The sequence below is a fragment of the Orbicella franksi genome, chromosome 2, assembly GCF_964199315.1.
Source record: "Orbicella franksi chromosome 2, jaOrbFran1.1, whole genome shotgun sequence".
Lineage (NCBI taxonomy): Eukaryota > Metazoa > Cnidaria > Anthozoa > Scleractinia > Merulinidae > Orbicella > Orbicella franksi.
In genome coordinates, this window is record NC_138146.1 from 24,727,029 (window position 1) to 24,744,101 (window position 17,073).

A 17,073-nucleotide genomic window follows, 5' to 3' on the forward strand; every position below is an offset into this window, starting at 1 on the left:
ATTTTACTCTAGTATAGGGTAGCAAAATTCAGCTGAACTAGCTCTGGTATAGGTTAAGGGTTCCAGGGTCCAAGCGGCACATCCCCACCCAGAAATTCCCAAAGTACCCCCCCCCCCGGGCTCGGGTCCCGATCGGGTTTCAAAGACAGAGTTAAGACAGTGTTTTCGCGCACGGCGTGCGAAATAAAGCTAGGGTAAAGCAAGGGTTTCAATGAGGGCGCAGAAGAGAATTCTTTTCTGCGCCCTGGGGCCCGTTTCTCGAAGGTCCCGAAAAGTTTTCCCATCCGGAAAGCCGTAGCAAGATCTCAAACCTTTTGACTGCAGAGCAGTTTTATTCATATGTTCTTAATACAGAGGTTCTCTTCATTCAAGAAGTTTTAGGCGTATACACCTCTCTGTCTTTAAATACCGATTAACTATTCGAGAAATGGCTTTTCGGGCCCGAAAAGATTCAGTGCGGGGCTTTCGAGAAACGGGCCCCAGTGGTTTGAATAGAGCTGACGAGCCGAACTGATGCGTGTCCCTCAATTTTATTTTAATTTCGTAGCTTTTAACTTTATGATAAAGGACTCTTCACCTTTGGCAGCGATACACTATTCTTGCACGACTTACACCCGGGGCTTACATTACTGGCGTATAGCGATTACCTAATCTAGTAATGGGCTAACCTTCTCAAACAGTAACTTATAGACGTGTTTGGGTTTTTCAAAAGATCCCAAGAAGTGGTCGTTGACAAGAAAGCTAGAAGACAAATAAACTGAACTCACAAGAATAACAACCAGGGCCGTGAGAGTGACCTTTGGTCACCTTATATTCGTGTGAAAATATGTAAAACGTTGAATAGCAAAATGCTAGAACATTCCCTAAAAAGACTTTAAGAGACATCTACGTTTAGGGGTCAGTAAACGATAAAAAGGTGTACGTGTATAAACATTCATGTATTTTTTTTCAGTCAGTACAATGAGAACGAATTCATGGAATAAAAGACTGCGCCACAAGGTTTATTTCATTTATTTCATTTTAAAACTATAAATAAGGCCCTCGAACGCTTTATATTCTACCAATTTTCTTTAAGTTCAAAAGAGCAATAATAAAGTAAAGAAAATTCCTTACTCTTTTTGTTTTAGTCAAAAACTACGTTTCAAAATTGGCAACTGTGAGTCGCTACGGTTACAAAGTCGATGTCCATGTACAAACTTATTCTTGTTTCTACTTTTAAATAATATACGTCGTTTGTAACAATACTATAATTATATTATTCAGTCAACCACTTTTATCAAAACATTTCTTAAAAATCTGGGAGCATTTCTCCTCTTGATATCGACGGTTTACTCTCGCTTTCTCTTTAATCATGGTCTATTAGTTATCAGTCTGTCCTCTGCTCGATCGGTTCACCACTTGCTTGGACAACTTGTCATTGGATACACGATGCGTGACGCCAATTGTACTTCTACTAACTTGCACAAAACCTCGCAGTAAACTTCCTGAAATGTCATGGAGGTGACAGAACTCTGTGGCCTCTTCTCTGTAAAGTTTGCTTTGAAGATCATCAATGAAGGGCTGGGAACAAATTGTCCTGAAGGAAAACTTCTTCAAACAAATCATCACATTTCAGAAGCCGTGTACTACCAATCAAGAGCTGAAACAAAAATTTAAAATATACATAACATTCAATATACAAAACGTTGATGGGGAAGTGATGAAGAGTAATGGCATCTTCCCAACCAGCACATCCATGATGAACACACAGATTCAGTTACGGAAAATTTAAAGTTGGTTTATATTATACACCTGGATAAAAACAGTAGTATTAGCGGTAAATAAGTTGAATGGATTTGTCTCTGAGCATACTGAAATGTTACCGCGAAAGAAAACCCAATTTTCAAGTTATGTTCTAAAGTAAAGCTGACTTTAAACCGCTTTCTAGGCTGGGCACACGTTCTGTAGATGCACGCTATAAACTAGCTTTGTAGAGACCGCCAATGCTCAGCTGATGTATTCAGGTTAATACTTTCAGGTCACAAGCTGACTTTATTCGGCTATCCTTCAACAGGTCACTTACGAGTTACCTTGTGCCTCTTTTTCGAAACGAGTCCTAGTGCAAAACCTTTCATATGAAAATGAATTTGATGTGCGTGAAAAAGAACCTGTAGGTGGGACGCATTTTCATATGAGTGGACTCGTTTTGACACAGGCAAAAGTCAACTCAAAAATGGCCTATTGTACCCTAGATGGCGAAATCATGCATTTCGTCAGCATAAATAGAGTGCTCTTATCCTTGTAATTCGATTTACAAGTGCGATTTACGTCCAAGTTGAAGAGCGCAGAATAAACGTGTGAAGCCTAAGTTCTACGAGTGTCGTTATTTCCATTTGACGCAGATCTGTTCGATATCTTGGAACCCGTGAAAAAATCATTTCCCGCAGCCTATCAGGTTGCTCCAAGCTAAACTCCCCAGTCGAGTCAAGCGAAACAAGTTTCCAGGCCTCTCAGCGCCCGTTTCCCCATTTAGAGTTCAGAGCGACCGATCGGGCAAAACCCCGTTGTCAGACACTATGACTTAAATGTCGTTCAAATCCTTAAATTCGAACTGAGCGTAAAGTTGACGCAAAGCTGTTGTAAGGTTGGCACATAAGAGTAGTAATTTATATTAGCGACTATAAAGTTTTATTTCAGTGTCTTTACAGCAGCTATGACACAGATAACGCATCTTGAAAAGTTTAACCTAAATTTTTCAAGTTCGTCGTTTGTAATCCGCCGCGTTTATCTTCTCCTTGTTCCTTTATGAGTTATTATTATCTCTTTGGTGTTTTTCTATATTAGTAACTACTTTTTTCAGGTTTCCTTAATTTAACTGATGTAATTTGGTGCGTCGCAAAAATAACTAGAAAAAACCCTCACTGAGCTCCTTTAAGAAAGCTGTAAACGTGAGCCTGTGAGCCTGTACCTAATGTAATGTTTTCAAGTTGTAGAGTTCATCACGCTAACGATTAGAGCGGCCCTGTACCTCCTACAAGGACAACTAATTACTACCTACAGATCATGGAAATAAGACGCACTCGATCTCAACTTGAGCGGATATGCAAGTTTGAAATCCAAATAGTTGCCTTTCCCTTTCCAAACTGCCTGTTTTCAGTTGCTATGGTGACATGGTCACTGACCTGTGTGTTAGGATGGTATGCAGCAAGCGCTTCCCTTATTTGGTGGACCTCAGAACACGTGATTCCTCCAACAATGTAAAGGACCAATAATGGATGGTCGTTAGGACGAGGCTTGCTCACATTCATAAATAAACTGAATCAAAGAACAAAACACAGTGGTCAATTCACGACATTTATAACACGTTTCCACTACTTGCGATTAGTACACGGCTCTAATATATGACCGCAGCTATAACCAGATATGGCTTGTATTTGCGTAAACATTTGAGAAGAACTACAATAACAATTAATTCCTTGTAAACAGGATGTCCAATGCCAAGCCAGAGTGGAAAACATAACCTATTTCAGACAAAAATGATTAAAATCTTTACCCTTTTTCAGACCAAAACAGCTAAAAGACCTGACCCTATATAGCCAATCTAAGGGAGTAGCCCCCGCCTGGAGCTTTCCCACTTTGGCCAGTGTTTACCTAAATCCCGTTTTGATGAAATCCTTCAGTCCGTGTGACTTGAACTCAATGTCTGGGAGCTCAGGTGATTCAGGGCTAAATATGCCATCTATGATCTGAAAAAGATAGGACTGATGAAAACAAATTTTAAGTGCGCAATTAAATCATTGATAGCTTAACTAACATGAAAACTCTTTTTTACCTACATGTGGGTAAAAACGAGTGGTCTTTTAACCTGTTTACCAAGTGGTCTTGAAAACAAAAGCCTGTTTGACGAGTGGTGCAAAAACACAAACCTGTTTGACGAGTGGTGTAGAATACAAACCTGTTTGACGAGTGGTTGATACTGAGCTGGTTTTAATGCAGTCCCCGTCTGAAATACATGTCTGTTGACAAGAAAGAAGAAAATAACATTTAAGTACGACAAAGTCATTTGTGAGGAAACAAAGTGTAGAGGTTTTCATTCAGGAGTTTTCTTTTTAGTTGAGAATGAAGTCCTTGCAAATACCACTTGTCTCATTTGCCTCAACGAACCATGCGGGATGGTTTAAAAATGCTCATGTGGTCAGTGAAAAACAATTTTCACTGACTAAATACCACAGTCGTTATCAACAACACTCACTTATGCCATCAACACACACTTACTTCACTATTTTAGACATTTAATGTATATTCTAGACTTTTATCTTTTAGAGGACCCTCCTGAAAACCATCTCTAGGTGATTGGAGGCCCCCCCTTAAAATATTAGTTTATTATGTTTTATTTTTTTATTATTTATCAAAACATGCAATATTCCTAAATAAAACTGAATTCCAACATTTTGACAAAAAATTTACAACTTCCTGACCATGTATTAAACTCAGGCTTTGAAAAACGTTTTCCAAATGTTTTCCAGACCGATGAAACATCTCTTGAAACCTTGCCTGCTTCCCCTAAATGTACCTGAACATTTGAAGTTCCTCTCTTGCCAAGCTAACTCCGCGCACTTTCTCAAATGCTTCAGAAATTCTGGTTCTTACAGTCTTCTCCGAAAGCTCCGATCCTAAGATACAGAAATAAAGATAATAATCAACTCTCAATGTCACAATTAAGCCGGGCATGTCCCTGAAAGGGCTGCAATATCATTCTTAGTGGCCGGCTATGGCTATGGGCAGATAGGTACAAGTTGGCATTCAAATACAGCTGTCTATATTTGGAGACTTGCCACAACTGCCGGCAATACCTACCATCCTATCTAGAGAGGGCAGCAATAGTCCAGGTCAATTCATGTCACAGATGCTGGGATAAGCTCCAGTGATGTGGGCCTCTTTGAGCAGAGAGCACACTCTACTTTGTGCTTACTGTGGTCTACTGTGTTCATATGATAAGGTTGTCACTGACCTATAAATGTGTCACTGCTGCATTTGAGTTCTCCGCTGAGTATGCTGTTCACCAAGATGTTCTGAGAGACACAAAATAAGAATAGCGGTACAAGTGGTGAAGATTTACAACCCACTAGGGTTTGTGGATAAGGCCGGCCATTGTGCACCTTAGTCTGACTGAAAAGGGCTATGTTAGCATTAGCGGTAATACACTGTACCACCTTATAGCACCGATTGAAACCTTGGCTTGATTTCCACCCCTTACTCGAGTCTAGTCTATGTTCCACCCCAAGAAGAGTTTGAGAGAGGAGCGCTGGCTCCCTACCTGAACAGCAGCTGGTAATCAAGCCTAAGAGAAACCTTCTACATTTTTAAACACTGCGCAACTTTCTGGAACAATCTAGTTCCCAAAGGTGGCTCTCTGGAAAAGCCATACGACACCGTTAAACGAGCATCTTCAACACCTTAAACTCATGGCCAACAGCCTTAACAATACACACCTCCACCCAGCAGCGCCCAAAGCTCTACCTTTTTAAAATTGGCAAGACTTACAAACTTACTTTGATCTGCTCCTCTTCCATAGGTGAATCATAACATTCTTGTCCACCCGTCAATGAGTAAAGGAATACCAGGATTTGGAGAATATCCTCTACAGTCGCAAATCTACAAAGAAATAATACAAAAATGCACCACCCATATATTTGATTACAGCTAACACTTCAACTAAATTAAACAGTATGACAGCCAGTGCCTAAATGTACAAACAATGTACGTTTTGTAAACATTATGCTATCTAGCAAGATCAGTACGGTCACTATCCCTGAGTGGTGTTTGGCTTGAGCTTTGAGAGACCTCAAACATTCACCGGCTGGGAAACCTTCTTGGATCTCTTCAGAATGGTGTGGCTAGTGAGCTCTCAGGCAGGTTGCTGTGCTATGTGACAGACAGGAGTGCTTTCAGACAAGGCCCCAGTTTCCATGAAAGTTATCCAAGCATAAACTAAGGAGATAAAGTGACGCCTGAGAGAGAAGGGTGGAAGAAACGAATGGAGCGTTGTAGTTAGAGACATATAGAAGCTAGTTGAATAAGTAGGTCAACAAATGACAGGTAAGAAACACACCTCTGTTCTTTATCAGACTGTAGGGCTGATATCAGCTCTGATAAAACACTCTGTACACCATGCTCTCCAATGTGAAGAATTAAACCCTGAAAATTATAAGATGATAAAACAAATTCACTAACCTCAGTAAAGTAACTGCACTATAGAAAACTTACTAGCAATTCAAGGTTAGTTATTAGTTTGGGTTTGAACATAATTGAGAACTATGATAGCATAGCCCAGTTTAAGTTCAATTTGGCTCGTTGTTAGTGAAAGGAGTCCACGTCCTTCCCACAGAGGAGCAGAGACTGGACTCAAGAGAGCAGCAAAACTTGAGCCTGCCTAGGCAAAGGTACCAACAGAGATTCCCTTTCTGCTCGGAGAGAGACAGAAAGAGAAGGGAATCTCCCCAGTCTGTCTCACAGGGTAAGGCAAAGGTTATCATTTGTCTAGCAACAAAATCCAGGCCCTTACATGAAGTGAATAATGAAATTCTGCTAAAATACTCACTTTCTCTACAGCCTGTAAGTGCTCCACCTGTGATGTCTGTTCATTTTTTAACGCTGTTATTGCTGCTCTGACCAACTGTAGCAGTGCACCGTGTCTTTGAAGAGACTTTGGTTGACCCCTAACAGAGAAAGAAAATCACTCAAAATGTACAGCGAGAGGCTGAACCCAGAACACATAATAAATTAGTTTCCATACAATAACCATTACAAAGATATTCTTAACAATTAATAGACAGTGCAATGCAACATCTCTAACACATCTCACTTATCCACTAAACTCTCATATTGTGTCTGGACTGCCTGGACTTCATGGAAATTATGGTCTCCTATATATGTGGACATTTAGAAGTAGAGGGCTAGAAATCTGAAAACAAGGAAATATTTATTTGACTTGCAGTTTTGGCATACCTGAAATGTTCTGTCATAGTTTTGAGCTGTTCTGTTGTAATTTTACTGTGCACAGATTTGCTCTTTTGTACAAGTGATTCCTTTGCCAAAGCTTCTTGCAGCTGCCTTGAGAGGTCCACCAGACTTTCCTTGACAATGGAAAACATGAAATAATGTTCAATGTACTTTAATAGCCACCAGGAAAAACTATGATTTTTGAAAATACACACAGATTGTAGAAGTGGCCATGGATTGTACACACTGGTCACTGTTTTGAATGTGGTTACAGTAAGAACAAACTTGTCACATACCAATATAAAGAAGTTCTTCAATTTGTAACAAGTGAGCTATGCATGATCTATAATCAATTTAAAATCTATTATGTTGATGTTGGTTTAAACATTATTTTTGCTCTAGCTATTCAACTCTGTTCAGTACATGTGTGGCCAATAAAACAAAAAGTTATCTTTGTGTACCAGTCACCTTTTGTCTTTTAGTAATCAGAGAGCAGAGGAGAGCCTGTGTAGGAGGGTCTCTAGGATGTGCCAGGCAGCCAGGAGCTACAGTGTGTGGAGTTGAACTGGAAAACAGAAGAGACAAAGAATGTAAGCTCTCTATATGTGGAGTTTTCCTTAAGAGCAGACCTCCCAAGTCTCTTTGCCCCAATGGGGAATTCCCTGATCTTTCAAGAACAACATCCCCTGGTACTAGGGAAGACAGCCATACCTGCCATGAGAGCAGAGTGGAGACATGTCTATGGCCACGTCGTTGGTATGTTGCGGTAACCTTGGTAAGAGCTGAATGATCCTGTCAGCGAGTGTGTCAAATGTGTGTCCTGAGGGCCCCACCAGGTCAAGTGTTCTGTCCATCAGAATGAGAGATCCCCGACTGCTAGAGCTCTGAGGTAATACATGAAATGAAGAAAACAAAGGTGTTAATTAGTGACTGACTTCGTTTCGGGTGGTTTGTGAAAACACAGTGGTCCACTAGGACTACTGTGACAGACTCTTGATTAAGAGATGGAAGCTCAACCCATTGTAGGGTCACTGTGTCACACATCTATTTGACAATGCTTCTGTCCACTCAGGTGTATAAATCTAATAAAAGCAAGCCAACAAAATACTGGGGGAACCTATAAGGAGCATATATTGTAGAAACCAGAGTGGATGCCACTGAGACCTCAGGCCTCTCTTTCCTGTTAGATTGAACTTTTTTTAGGCCAGAATGATTTCAAACTAGTTTAATGTTCATCAAAGGAGTAGGAGGAGTCTGTCACCAATAACCTCTAAGACCAGCAAACATGAGGAAATTTACAATGATTGCTTGCATGGACTGGTGGAGATGAAGGTGGTCTACAAAGTCAGAGATCAGGTGTTTGCAGCTAGGTGAGTACAAAATAAAAAAAACCGGGAGGGTTGACATGTTTATAGACCTGAGAGATAAGTTTATTTGTAGTTTGATTCACCTTTCTTCTTGTTCTTGCTGCTGGTAAGTTTGCTAACTCTGTAGCGATAACTTTGCTGAGGTAACCGATGCCATAACAATCCTCACTGACTTCCAGCAGTTCAAATAAACTGTTCAAACCAAATGCAAACATCTGCAACATCATTTAATGATATCATGTCAGTGACAAAAATTTATGTGAATGACTTTTATTAGTTGTGTGAAACAATGCCTCATGAATCTAACAAAGGTACTGTAGTCCATTCAGGGTTTAGTTGATAGCACTGTGACATGTTGACTGTAATTTTTCTGCGTTGTAACTGTGTTCCCTGTTCACATTGGTAGTACCCATAATAAATTATATCAAACATACATTTGTTTCAGATCATGACAATGCATGACTAGGAGACAGAGAAAAAGAAAAATCAAGCTTATTTTGGAAAATTTCAAATTGACAAAATTTAAACCAGAACATAGACCAACACAACATTGCACCTTGATTATAAGTTGTAAATTATGAGGAAGTGAAGACGTCTCAAAATCGTCAAGGAAGTTGAATATTCTTTTGTCACCCTATTAAAAAACAGCTCAGTTAAAATCAGGACATTTGTTAAAAATGTATTACACACAAAAAAAGTAAATGCTTCATCTTAGTTTACTTTTCTTCAGTCACATTTTCAACAACTAATCTAACATGAGGGTCCCCAATAGCTTTGGTGGGATGCGGGATTTGGCTTATTTTCGCCATGATATTCAGGATTTGAGCTAAAAACAGGGGCAGGAAGTGGGAATTACAATTACGAGCGGGAGCGGGATTTCGTGTACTTTTATGGGGTTGGGATGCAGGATTCGCAAGGGGAACAGAGTGGGATACAGGATTTTAATTCTTACTTGACCTCATAATATTGACCAGTGCAAAAACTGCAAGCTGGCAGAAATAAACCTTTTGTGCGCATAGCTGTGTCAGGTTTCAAGTAATGTATAGCAACGGCTCTGTACACTGTCAGGTTCTGTCAAACATATCCATTATCGCTTGACTAAGTCAGTATCTTGAGACTGTATGAAGTCTTTGAGTCCTACTGCGATCCTCTGACATCAATGACATCTGTCCATTTCCCACATCTTCGACGCTTGCATATGTAATCTTGAACCCCCAATCCTTTCTAGCTATAATCATTTGTGCTTACTTATCTGCTACCCATTGAATTCCTTTGTGATCTTTTATGCGATATCTATTTTTAAAAAGTTTCTGTGTTAATTATGAAATTAATTATTAATTCAACAAACTTATAATTTAATGCAGAAACGTGAAAAGTAGGCGGGATCGGGATTTCCAGGCAAAAAAGGGCGGGATGGTGGGATCAACAGGGAAAAATGGGCAGGAAAGTGTGATCTGAGAACCCTATTGTGGACCCTCCAACATGACACTAGTATTCTAAAGATCGTACCATACTCCTGAGGAATTTTTGCAACCTAGGAACATCTGATGGTAGAAGAGGAAAGAACGTTGAAAATACTGGAGTGATGAAAAGTCCTGGACAAACCACAGCAGGAAACAACGGCAGGTAATGAACATCCACAGTTGCATACTGTGTGCAAAATTGAATTATTTAACAAAGCATTAATTAAAAGACATTCATAGACAGTGTTTGGAAAATAAGATATCTTCAGAAATTGTATTCACAATCTCTTAAGTTACTCACATGACTTTCGTTACTTAGCTGTCACTGCAGTTTAACACCACTATTTCGAACTCTCAGGGGAACGAAAAATCGTTTGAAATAGTGGGGGTTCAAAATAGCTGAAAGTAAGTGACTGAGGGGGGAATCCAAGGGAAATAGTTTTGAGTTCAAACAACAGGGAATTCTAAATAACCGAGTTCGAATTAGCACGTCCCAACTGTACATAGATAGAACAGTCCAATTGAGGAAACCTCTGAGGAAAGTGAGTGAAGAAGGTCAGTGAAGAAAGCCTAAACAATATGTAGCAGATGTCAAATGCCTGTTAAGAAAAGCAGTGAGATAGGGTCACAGTGAAATACTAACTAAAGCCCCGGGGATCAGAATGGGTGGAGATGGATTAGCCATAGATGCACTACAATCCAAGGGAGCAAAGGGTATTGATAATTCAGTTTTGTGTCCTAGAACAGCATCATGGCATAATTTTGAAAGTAAAAATAATATGATTTACACTCACCATGTTTCCCATCCACTCTCTAAGTTTCTGTGATAATTCCCCAAATGGTGAAACTTCTCCTATGTCTGAGTGCCTTGCAAAACTGTGGACAGATTCTGGCACAGTACAAAGAATTGTACAGTGTTGAAAATCACTTGATTCTACAATGGTGCGAATTAAGTCCAGAGTTTCACTTTGAAGGAGTGTGCCAACAATAAAGACAGCCTTTGTTTCTGATTCATTTCCTCCCTGGGAATAAGAAGATAGTTATTCAAACCATTCTGTATGTATATTCTGTAAGCATATTGGCCTTTTATGAAAGACAGATCTTTCAGATCAATGTGTACTACTTAGGCATCCACAGTTGAGTTTTGATTGATACCTTTGATCAACACTTGATCAACACTCGATCAACATCTCAATGGACATCTCAATCAACACTTGATCGACATCTCCATTGATACTTGGTCAACACTCAATTGATATTGATCTTGGTCGAAGGTCAGTTGAGAGTCAACTAAATTTCCCAGACATGCCATCAAGTGTTGATTGACACATGTGAGTGGGCTGACACTCTGCTAACTATCAAACAACTGTCAATCGAGTGTCGATCAAGGGCCAACCAAGATGTTGATCGAATGTCAATCTAGTGTAGACAAGGTATCAATCAAGATGTCAATCAAGGGTCAAGTGTCAAGAATTCGATGGAGTGTCAATCAAGGGTATTGATCAACACTTGACCGCAGATGCCTTTAGTACACATGATCCAATCTCATTAGGTTACATGTAGATAACCACTGTTATGTTTTGTGGGCAATTTATAGACAAATGTATAGAAGAGTCTGCTTTCTATCACAGATGCTTTTCACAATTTCGACCCTTAAAATCTTTTGCCTGATATCTTTTATTCACACATAAAGCCATTAACATTTCAGTAAGCTAGTTCCTTGAATGGGTGTACTACCAGCTTATGTAATCTCTTCAGCTATGTGCCACTAGATGATAAATTTTACTTTGTTAGAAAGCAAACATTTTGCATCTTTGTTATTTTTTTTCCTTGTACAAGAATTTCTTACACTCCCTAATTACCTGAAACAAGTGACCCAACCTTTCTTCGCTCTAGTCATCTTTGTTGACTCACATGTTTTCATTTTAGTCTGAATTAGAAGGAAAATATTTTTCATTTGGACAAACTTGGTGAGGAAGAATGAAAAGGTGCCTTCCAGGTCTGTGATGGGGTTCCCAGATATTGAAATAAATATCAGGAGAAATGCTATAAATTATCCTAGGGTGGGATACATGCACATGAACTGTACCCTGACATAGACCCCTTCATGCTTTAAGGGGCATTATGGGTAATCAGGGCAAGACTGTAAAGACACAAAGCGGCAAAAGATGCGTTTTTCTTCATATTTCCATTCTCAGTTTCATTTTCAAGGGGAATCTTTTACTGTAAATAGAGAAACCCCTTTTCTATGGTTACTTGCATGTTTGATTTGATTGAGCTAGGCATTAGCCTACTTATCAGAGTATCGGAGATGTTATTTTTGTGGCTTCAGCGGCTAAGACTTGATCAAATTACTCAGTTTTAATCATAAAAAATTGTTACCCCCACAACAGTCACTCCAACAGCTCAAAAACACTGGTAAACCTAGAAAAGGGGTTACTCCATCTACAGCATATGTTTTATCTCCAACTATAAAATCAGAATGTAAATATAAAGAAAATGTATGTTTTACACCTTTGCTTCTTTGTAAATTTGCCCTGATTACCCACAATGCCCCTTAGAGCGTGAAGAGGTCTACTGATGGATACTGCAGTAATTGACTAATATATTAAAGCACAAAGTTGTCAACTGTGCTAAGAGCCTATTATTGGGTGCAACTCGTTTGGTAAGATCCGAATTAGAATCCACGATCCAGGGGCATTTGGATCATGGTGTATCAAAAAAAACTAATAAATCGTTGTCCAGAGTGAATCATCAGTTTCTTTGCATAGATGCACCATGATCCGAGAGACCATGATCCAGATCATCCCAAGGTGACACTCCCGAGAACAACAAAAATACTCACAAATAAAAAGAATGAAAGGCAAAAATACGTGAAATATTAGCTGATCTGTTTGAAAACCTTCTGAGAAATTGCATGTACCCAGTTTTATAAGACTGATCATCGACGAGTACTTTTGCTTTTCCTATGAAATGCTTGCTTTATTCTTGACAATTTCATTTAACGATTAAAAGTTCCTTGCTAATGATCTTATATAAATCACATTAATTAGCTCTAATTAAAGCTTAACTCGCTTCATCAATAACACCTAAACAAACTCCTCTACCTCTCTGTTTAGTTCGCGTTAGTAAATTATTGACTCACTCTTTGGGGCGCAATGTCGTAGACATTAAGAGCTCCTGCATCAATCAAATCTTGAAGACTACCACACCAATGCATCCATTCAGCCGTTCTACTATCAAGATAGACCAAGGCATTGTTGACAACCGTCAAAAGTTTCTGCCAGATTGTAGTGATTCCACGTTCTAGAATGCCTTTGGCCGCCATGTTTACATCATTTGCTACCCAGTCCCTCCCGTGGCACCAAACCAGAGAATATTCGTTCTCAGTCTTCCTCGGTCTTTACCTGCATCGCGCCGTTGTTAGCCACCGCAGAAGTGTTTGTACTGTATACGTTTACAATACCGTTTTCTTCCCATAAAGAAACTGTATTTTATGTTGATAATTTCGAGAAGGAGATGGTATGAGGAAAGGTCCCATTATCTACCAAAAATTATTTTCGCAAATATAACTATTTTTCTGTGCGATTGTTTTTCAGCTTCCAACTAGCGTACGTAGCTTGGCGGTTTGAGCAATTTTTTAAGCAATCTGGGCGCGAGCGCATAAAGCGGCGAAGCCGCGAAAACGAGCGAACGAGTGTCTTAGTTGTCTCTCTCCCAGGCTCCCTGCGGCTTCGCTTTCTTAGCACACTCAAATTGCTTAAAAACCGCCAAGTTACGCAGGCTAGCTTACAACAGTTAGCTGGAGGTTGTCAAGAGGAAGATTGGAGGACAATTACACCGCCCCCTGAGTGTTAAGTCAGAATTTTTTCTTCATTTTTCAGCAATTGAATGATTAGCACTTCAGGCAATCCACTAACAAGAAAACGGGAGCTTATTTTCTTCTACCAACTATGCAACCTCGTTCCCAGGGTCTCTCATCTTGAGAGACCCAGGGTAAGAGGTTGCCAACTATGAAAGGAGTGCGAGCACTTGTTTTTTGCTCTTCCAACTCACCATATATTACTTGGGAAAGGGCTCTATCCCCCTTTATGTCGTTACACTGACTACGTGACTATCGTGGATGTTTTAGTTATTGGTCGTAGTATTTTCTGATTCTGCTATAGGTATAGCTGGTATAGACTGATTGGTATGTAAGTAGCTTGTTGCCTCAGAGTGAAGAACTGTATTGTATTTGTTTTCCAATCTTTCCCGCGCGTGGTACATTTTGACAACACTTCCGCCCTGTACAAAGAACAATACTACTATGAAAACAAATCGTTTATTAACACAACAAACTAGACTTATAAAAGTCACATTTTCAAGAACGTCAGTTAAGAAATAAACAAAATCCCCCCAAAAAAACGTAAATTCGAACACTTAGTTCAATTAAATACAGTCTCAAAAAGCAATGAATGTTCAGCACAGGTTTTTAAAAACGTCAGTTTAAATGTCATTACACAATAATTTGTTGCTCCGATGTGACTTCAGCGTTTCTCACTGCAGATCTCCATGCTTCGCACTGTGATCTGTTCACTCGACGGCCTGCATTATCTTTCTGGATGTAGACAACATCTACGGAATTATCAAACCTGATCGCCTTGCCTTTCTTGGAATAAACTGAAGGAACTTTAGCAACAGTGTTCTCCAACTCGTTTTCAATGTGAAACAGATCTCCGTTTTTGAATCCGTAAACCTTGTGCCATTTCTGATTGATTCTTTTCAACTCTTCAGGGTTAATTCTCGCCGGTCGTTTGGTGAGCCTTTCTTTCCTTTTCTCGCGATTTTTCTCGCGCCTTCTCTTCCATAATTCACAATCGCCCCGTGTATCGTTATCTGATTTGCTACACCACAGAGGTCTCGTGTTGAAATTAACTTGCGTAACCCGACGTTGAGCAGCTGACTGGTTTCTTATTTGCGTGATTCTTTGGACATAAAGAGGTGTCATATAAGATGACGACAGTTCTTCGCGGGTTCCAGTCTTCCTTGTAGACCTCATCTTTGGCCACAGAGAACTTTTTGTACTCACTACTATCAGTGACAATGCCAATAGACTTCCACATATGGTAAATAACGAAGGCAACAGAAGATCTGAAACAAAGCCCAAGAAGACGCCTATTAGGCATTTCATAGTAAGAGTATAGCTATAACAAATAATTTTTAAGGGATCCCAGTGCTAAAAGTAGAGACAGAAGCGCTAAACCTGACACAAATTGAATACTGAGACGAAACTGAGAGGAATAACGAATTCCCAACGTTTTTTTTTTTTTCCTATTACCAAAGTTAGTTTCTACCCAATGAAGAACAGTTGTTAAAGTTTTTATTTGGCGACGTGGAAGAAAAGACTGGATAGGAGGGAAAGAACAATGGACATTAACATTGGATACTTGCAAAATCACCTAGTGTCATGAGTGCAAGATTAAATAAACAAAATTTTAATGCAAAAAATAAATAGGAAAAGTTCAAATTAAATGGAATAAAATTCAACAAATGTGGTCAGAGATGGTGGCCTTAAACTTTGCGGAGGAGTCTATTCAACGAGTAATCAGATGGAAGACTGTTCCAGGAGTAAACGATACCGTTCTTGGCCAGAAACTATACTTATAGGTGTCACAGAATGTCTGGAGCGGGAAGAACTCAGTTCAATAAATGAGATGATCTAGGTTTCAGAGAAGACTAGTGTTGTGCATAACTTCCAAGCTAGATATCGATTAATAGCGGCCTGGTTATTAAGGCCATCATACAGAAATGTAAGTCTAGCTACTTGTTTCGTTTTCTCCAGTGTTGGCTAATTTAGTTGCTTCAGAGCCGGCGTTAGTAACAGCCTTATTTTCTCGTATAAGTTCTTGTTAATTACAAAGCGCGCTGCTCTTCTAATTCGTTATCGACTGAACGAGCCAGTTGCTCGACTGTGTGAATAAGTTGTATTTCACATGAAACGATGATGAAAATTAACTAGGCTTCTGTAAAGGACGTTCATGTGAAACGGAAATAAAACTGAACTGGACGATTAACGAAAAACAGGAAGGTGTAGGTAAAAAGGGAGGAGCCTTTAAAGGCCAGCGAGGTAGACTACTAACTTGAACAAGTATCCCTCTTTCCTTCCACAGTACAGCCATATTTTACTTCGCTTACTTACCATTACGTATTTCCAAGCGAGTAAAATACCAGGTGTTGCTCTCCAGAAGGTTTCTGGACTTGGTGACCCACTGACCAGTGGGATTTGCTGACGCTAACAAAAGGAAGATCACAATAATTGTACCCTTCATTGGACTTGACCTGGTATGAAAAGGAAGCGAAAAATCAAACAAATATCGCAGGTTAAGAATTAGGCGCAAAGGTAAAATTATAAACCTGAAATTCTCTTTCTTACCTCCAGAAACAGCAGTTACTCGTGATTATACAAGATTGTTGAAAGTAAAAATGTAAACTTTTTAAATCCGTTTAATGTACACTAATAAGAATTTTTCACCGACAAGAGCACAACACGTCCTCTCTTTTCAAAAGCAATCTCTCGACTGATCGATTGACGCAGTTATTTTCCTTTTGTGACGCCTGCTCTCTTTATGACATACTTCAACTTCGCGCGCAGTAATAATTTGCTCGCACTCTGACAAATTAGTTACCACTCAGAAAAGTCGCAAAACTCTAAAATAATTATGAGGAAAAAAAAATTCAAATCTAGTTCATTCTAAGATATGACTATAGTAAATGGGAAGTAGTCGTGATCTAGAGACGATTTCCCTTATCTCTCCACATTTCATTTCAAACCGCGCGCTTTAAAATACTGAAATTGAACGGCTGCTCGCGCATGCGTCCGCAAACATCTTAGGGCGAGGTTTGTGAAGCTAGCACAGAACACACCGCAAAAAAAGGGACGGAAATGCCTTCGCGAACAGAAACAGATCCATTCTTAATAACAGAAGTTAAGAATGAAGCTTACGGCCAATCATAAAATTGATCTTTTGCCTTCTCTTCGGTTTTTAGCCGTTTGTACACTTTGGAGATAAAATTTGCATTTTCTGTGAATAAATCTTTTTTCCGCTTTTATGTCGGATTGTTTTAGGATTAGAAGAAAAGACGACAAAACCTGAGGTTGTTTTATCATTTTTGCCACATGTCGGTTGCCGTAAACTTCGTTCTTAAGGCTGGTCTCCATATAATCTAGCGTTTAATTCCCTACGCCTACCAGTTTCCATGGACCCTTGGCATATCTGGCGCCT

The 17,073-nt window shown here is 39.5% G+C and overlaps 2 protein-coding genes across 2 annotated transcripts; both read right to left on the reverse strand.

Annotated features, from left to right (window-relative positions):
- Positions 1-958: 958 nt before the first annotated feature.
- Positions 959-13,214, reverse strand: LOC145478813 (sec1 family domain-containing protein 2-like). The gene is made up of 17 exons (XM_081456987.1): positions 12,957-13,214; positions 10,606-10,833; positions 9,858-9,998; positions 8,905-8,982; positions 8,432-8,563; positions 7,693-7,865; positions 7,450-7,546; positions 6,988-7,115; positions 6,581-6,698; positions 6,092-6,177; positions 5,532-5,634; positions 4,991-5,051; positions 4,553-4,652; positions 3,935-3,995; positions 3,631-3,725; positions 3,162-3,294; positions 959-1,639 (listed from the first exon to the last, which is right to left on the reverse strand). Exons 1-17 carry the CDS (start codon positions 13,137-13,139, stop codon positions 1,550-1,552), a joined length of 2,007 nt encoding a protein of 668 aa, XP_081313113.1. The 5' UTR covers positions 13,140-13,214; the 3' UTR covers positions 959-1,549.
- A 1,092-nt stretch (positions 13,215-14,306) lies between these two features.
- LOC145472069 (uncharacterized) lies at positions 14,307-16,119 on the reverse strand. The gene is made up of 2 exons (XM_081454916.1): positions 15,990-16,119; positions 14,307-14,941 (listed from the first exon to the last, which is right to left on the reverse strand). Exons 1-2 carry the CDS (start codon positions 16,117-16,119, stop codon positions 14,307-14,309), a joined length of 765 nt encoding a protein of 254 aa, XP_081311042.1.
- Between the last annotated feature and the right edge of the window lie 954 nt (positions 16,120-17,073).

Coding starts and splice junctions, on each gene's coding strand:
- LOC145478813 (XM_081456987.1), bottom strand. CDS start 13,139: ATGGCGGCCAAAGGCATTCTAGAACGTGGAATCACTACAATCTGGCAG. Junction 5,635..6,091: donor CAGTCTGATAAAGAACAGAG/GTGTGTTTCTTA, acceptor ATTTCTTTGTAG/ATTTGCGACTGTAGAGGATA. Junction 1,640..3,161: donor CATACCATCCTAACACACAG/GTCAGTGACCAT, acceptor TTTTTGTTTCAG/CTCTTGATTGGTAGTACACG.
- LOC145472069 (XM_081454916.1), bottom strand. CDS start 16,119: ATGAAGGGTACAATTATTGTGATCTTCCTTTTGTTAGCGTCAGCAAAT. Junction 14,942..15,989: donor TCGCTTGGAAATACGTAATG/GTAAGTAAGCGA, acceptor GCTTTGTTTCAG/ATCTTCTGTTGCCTTCGTTA.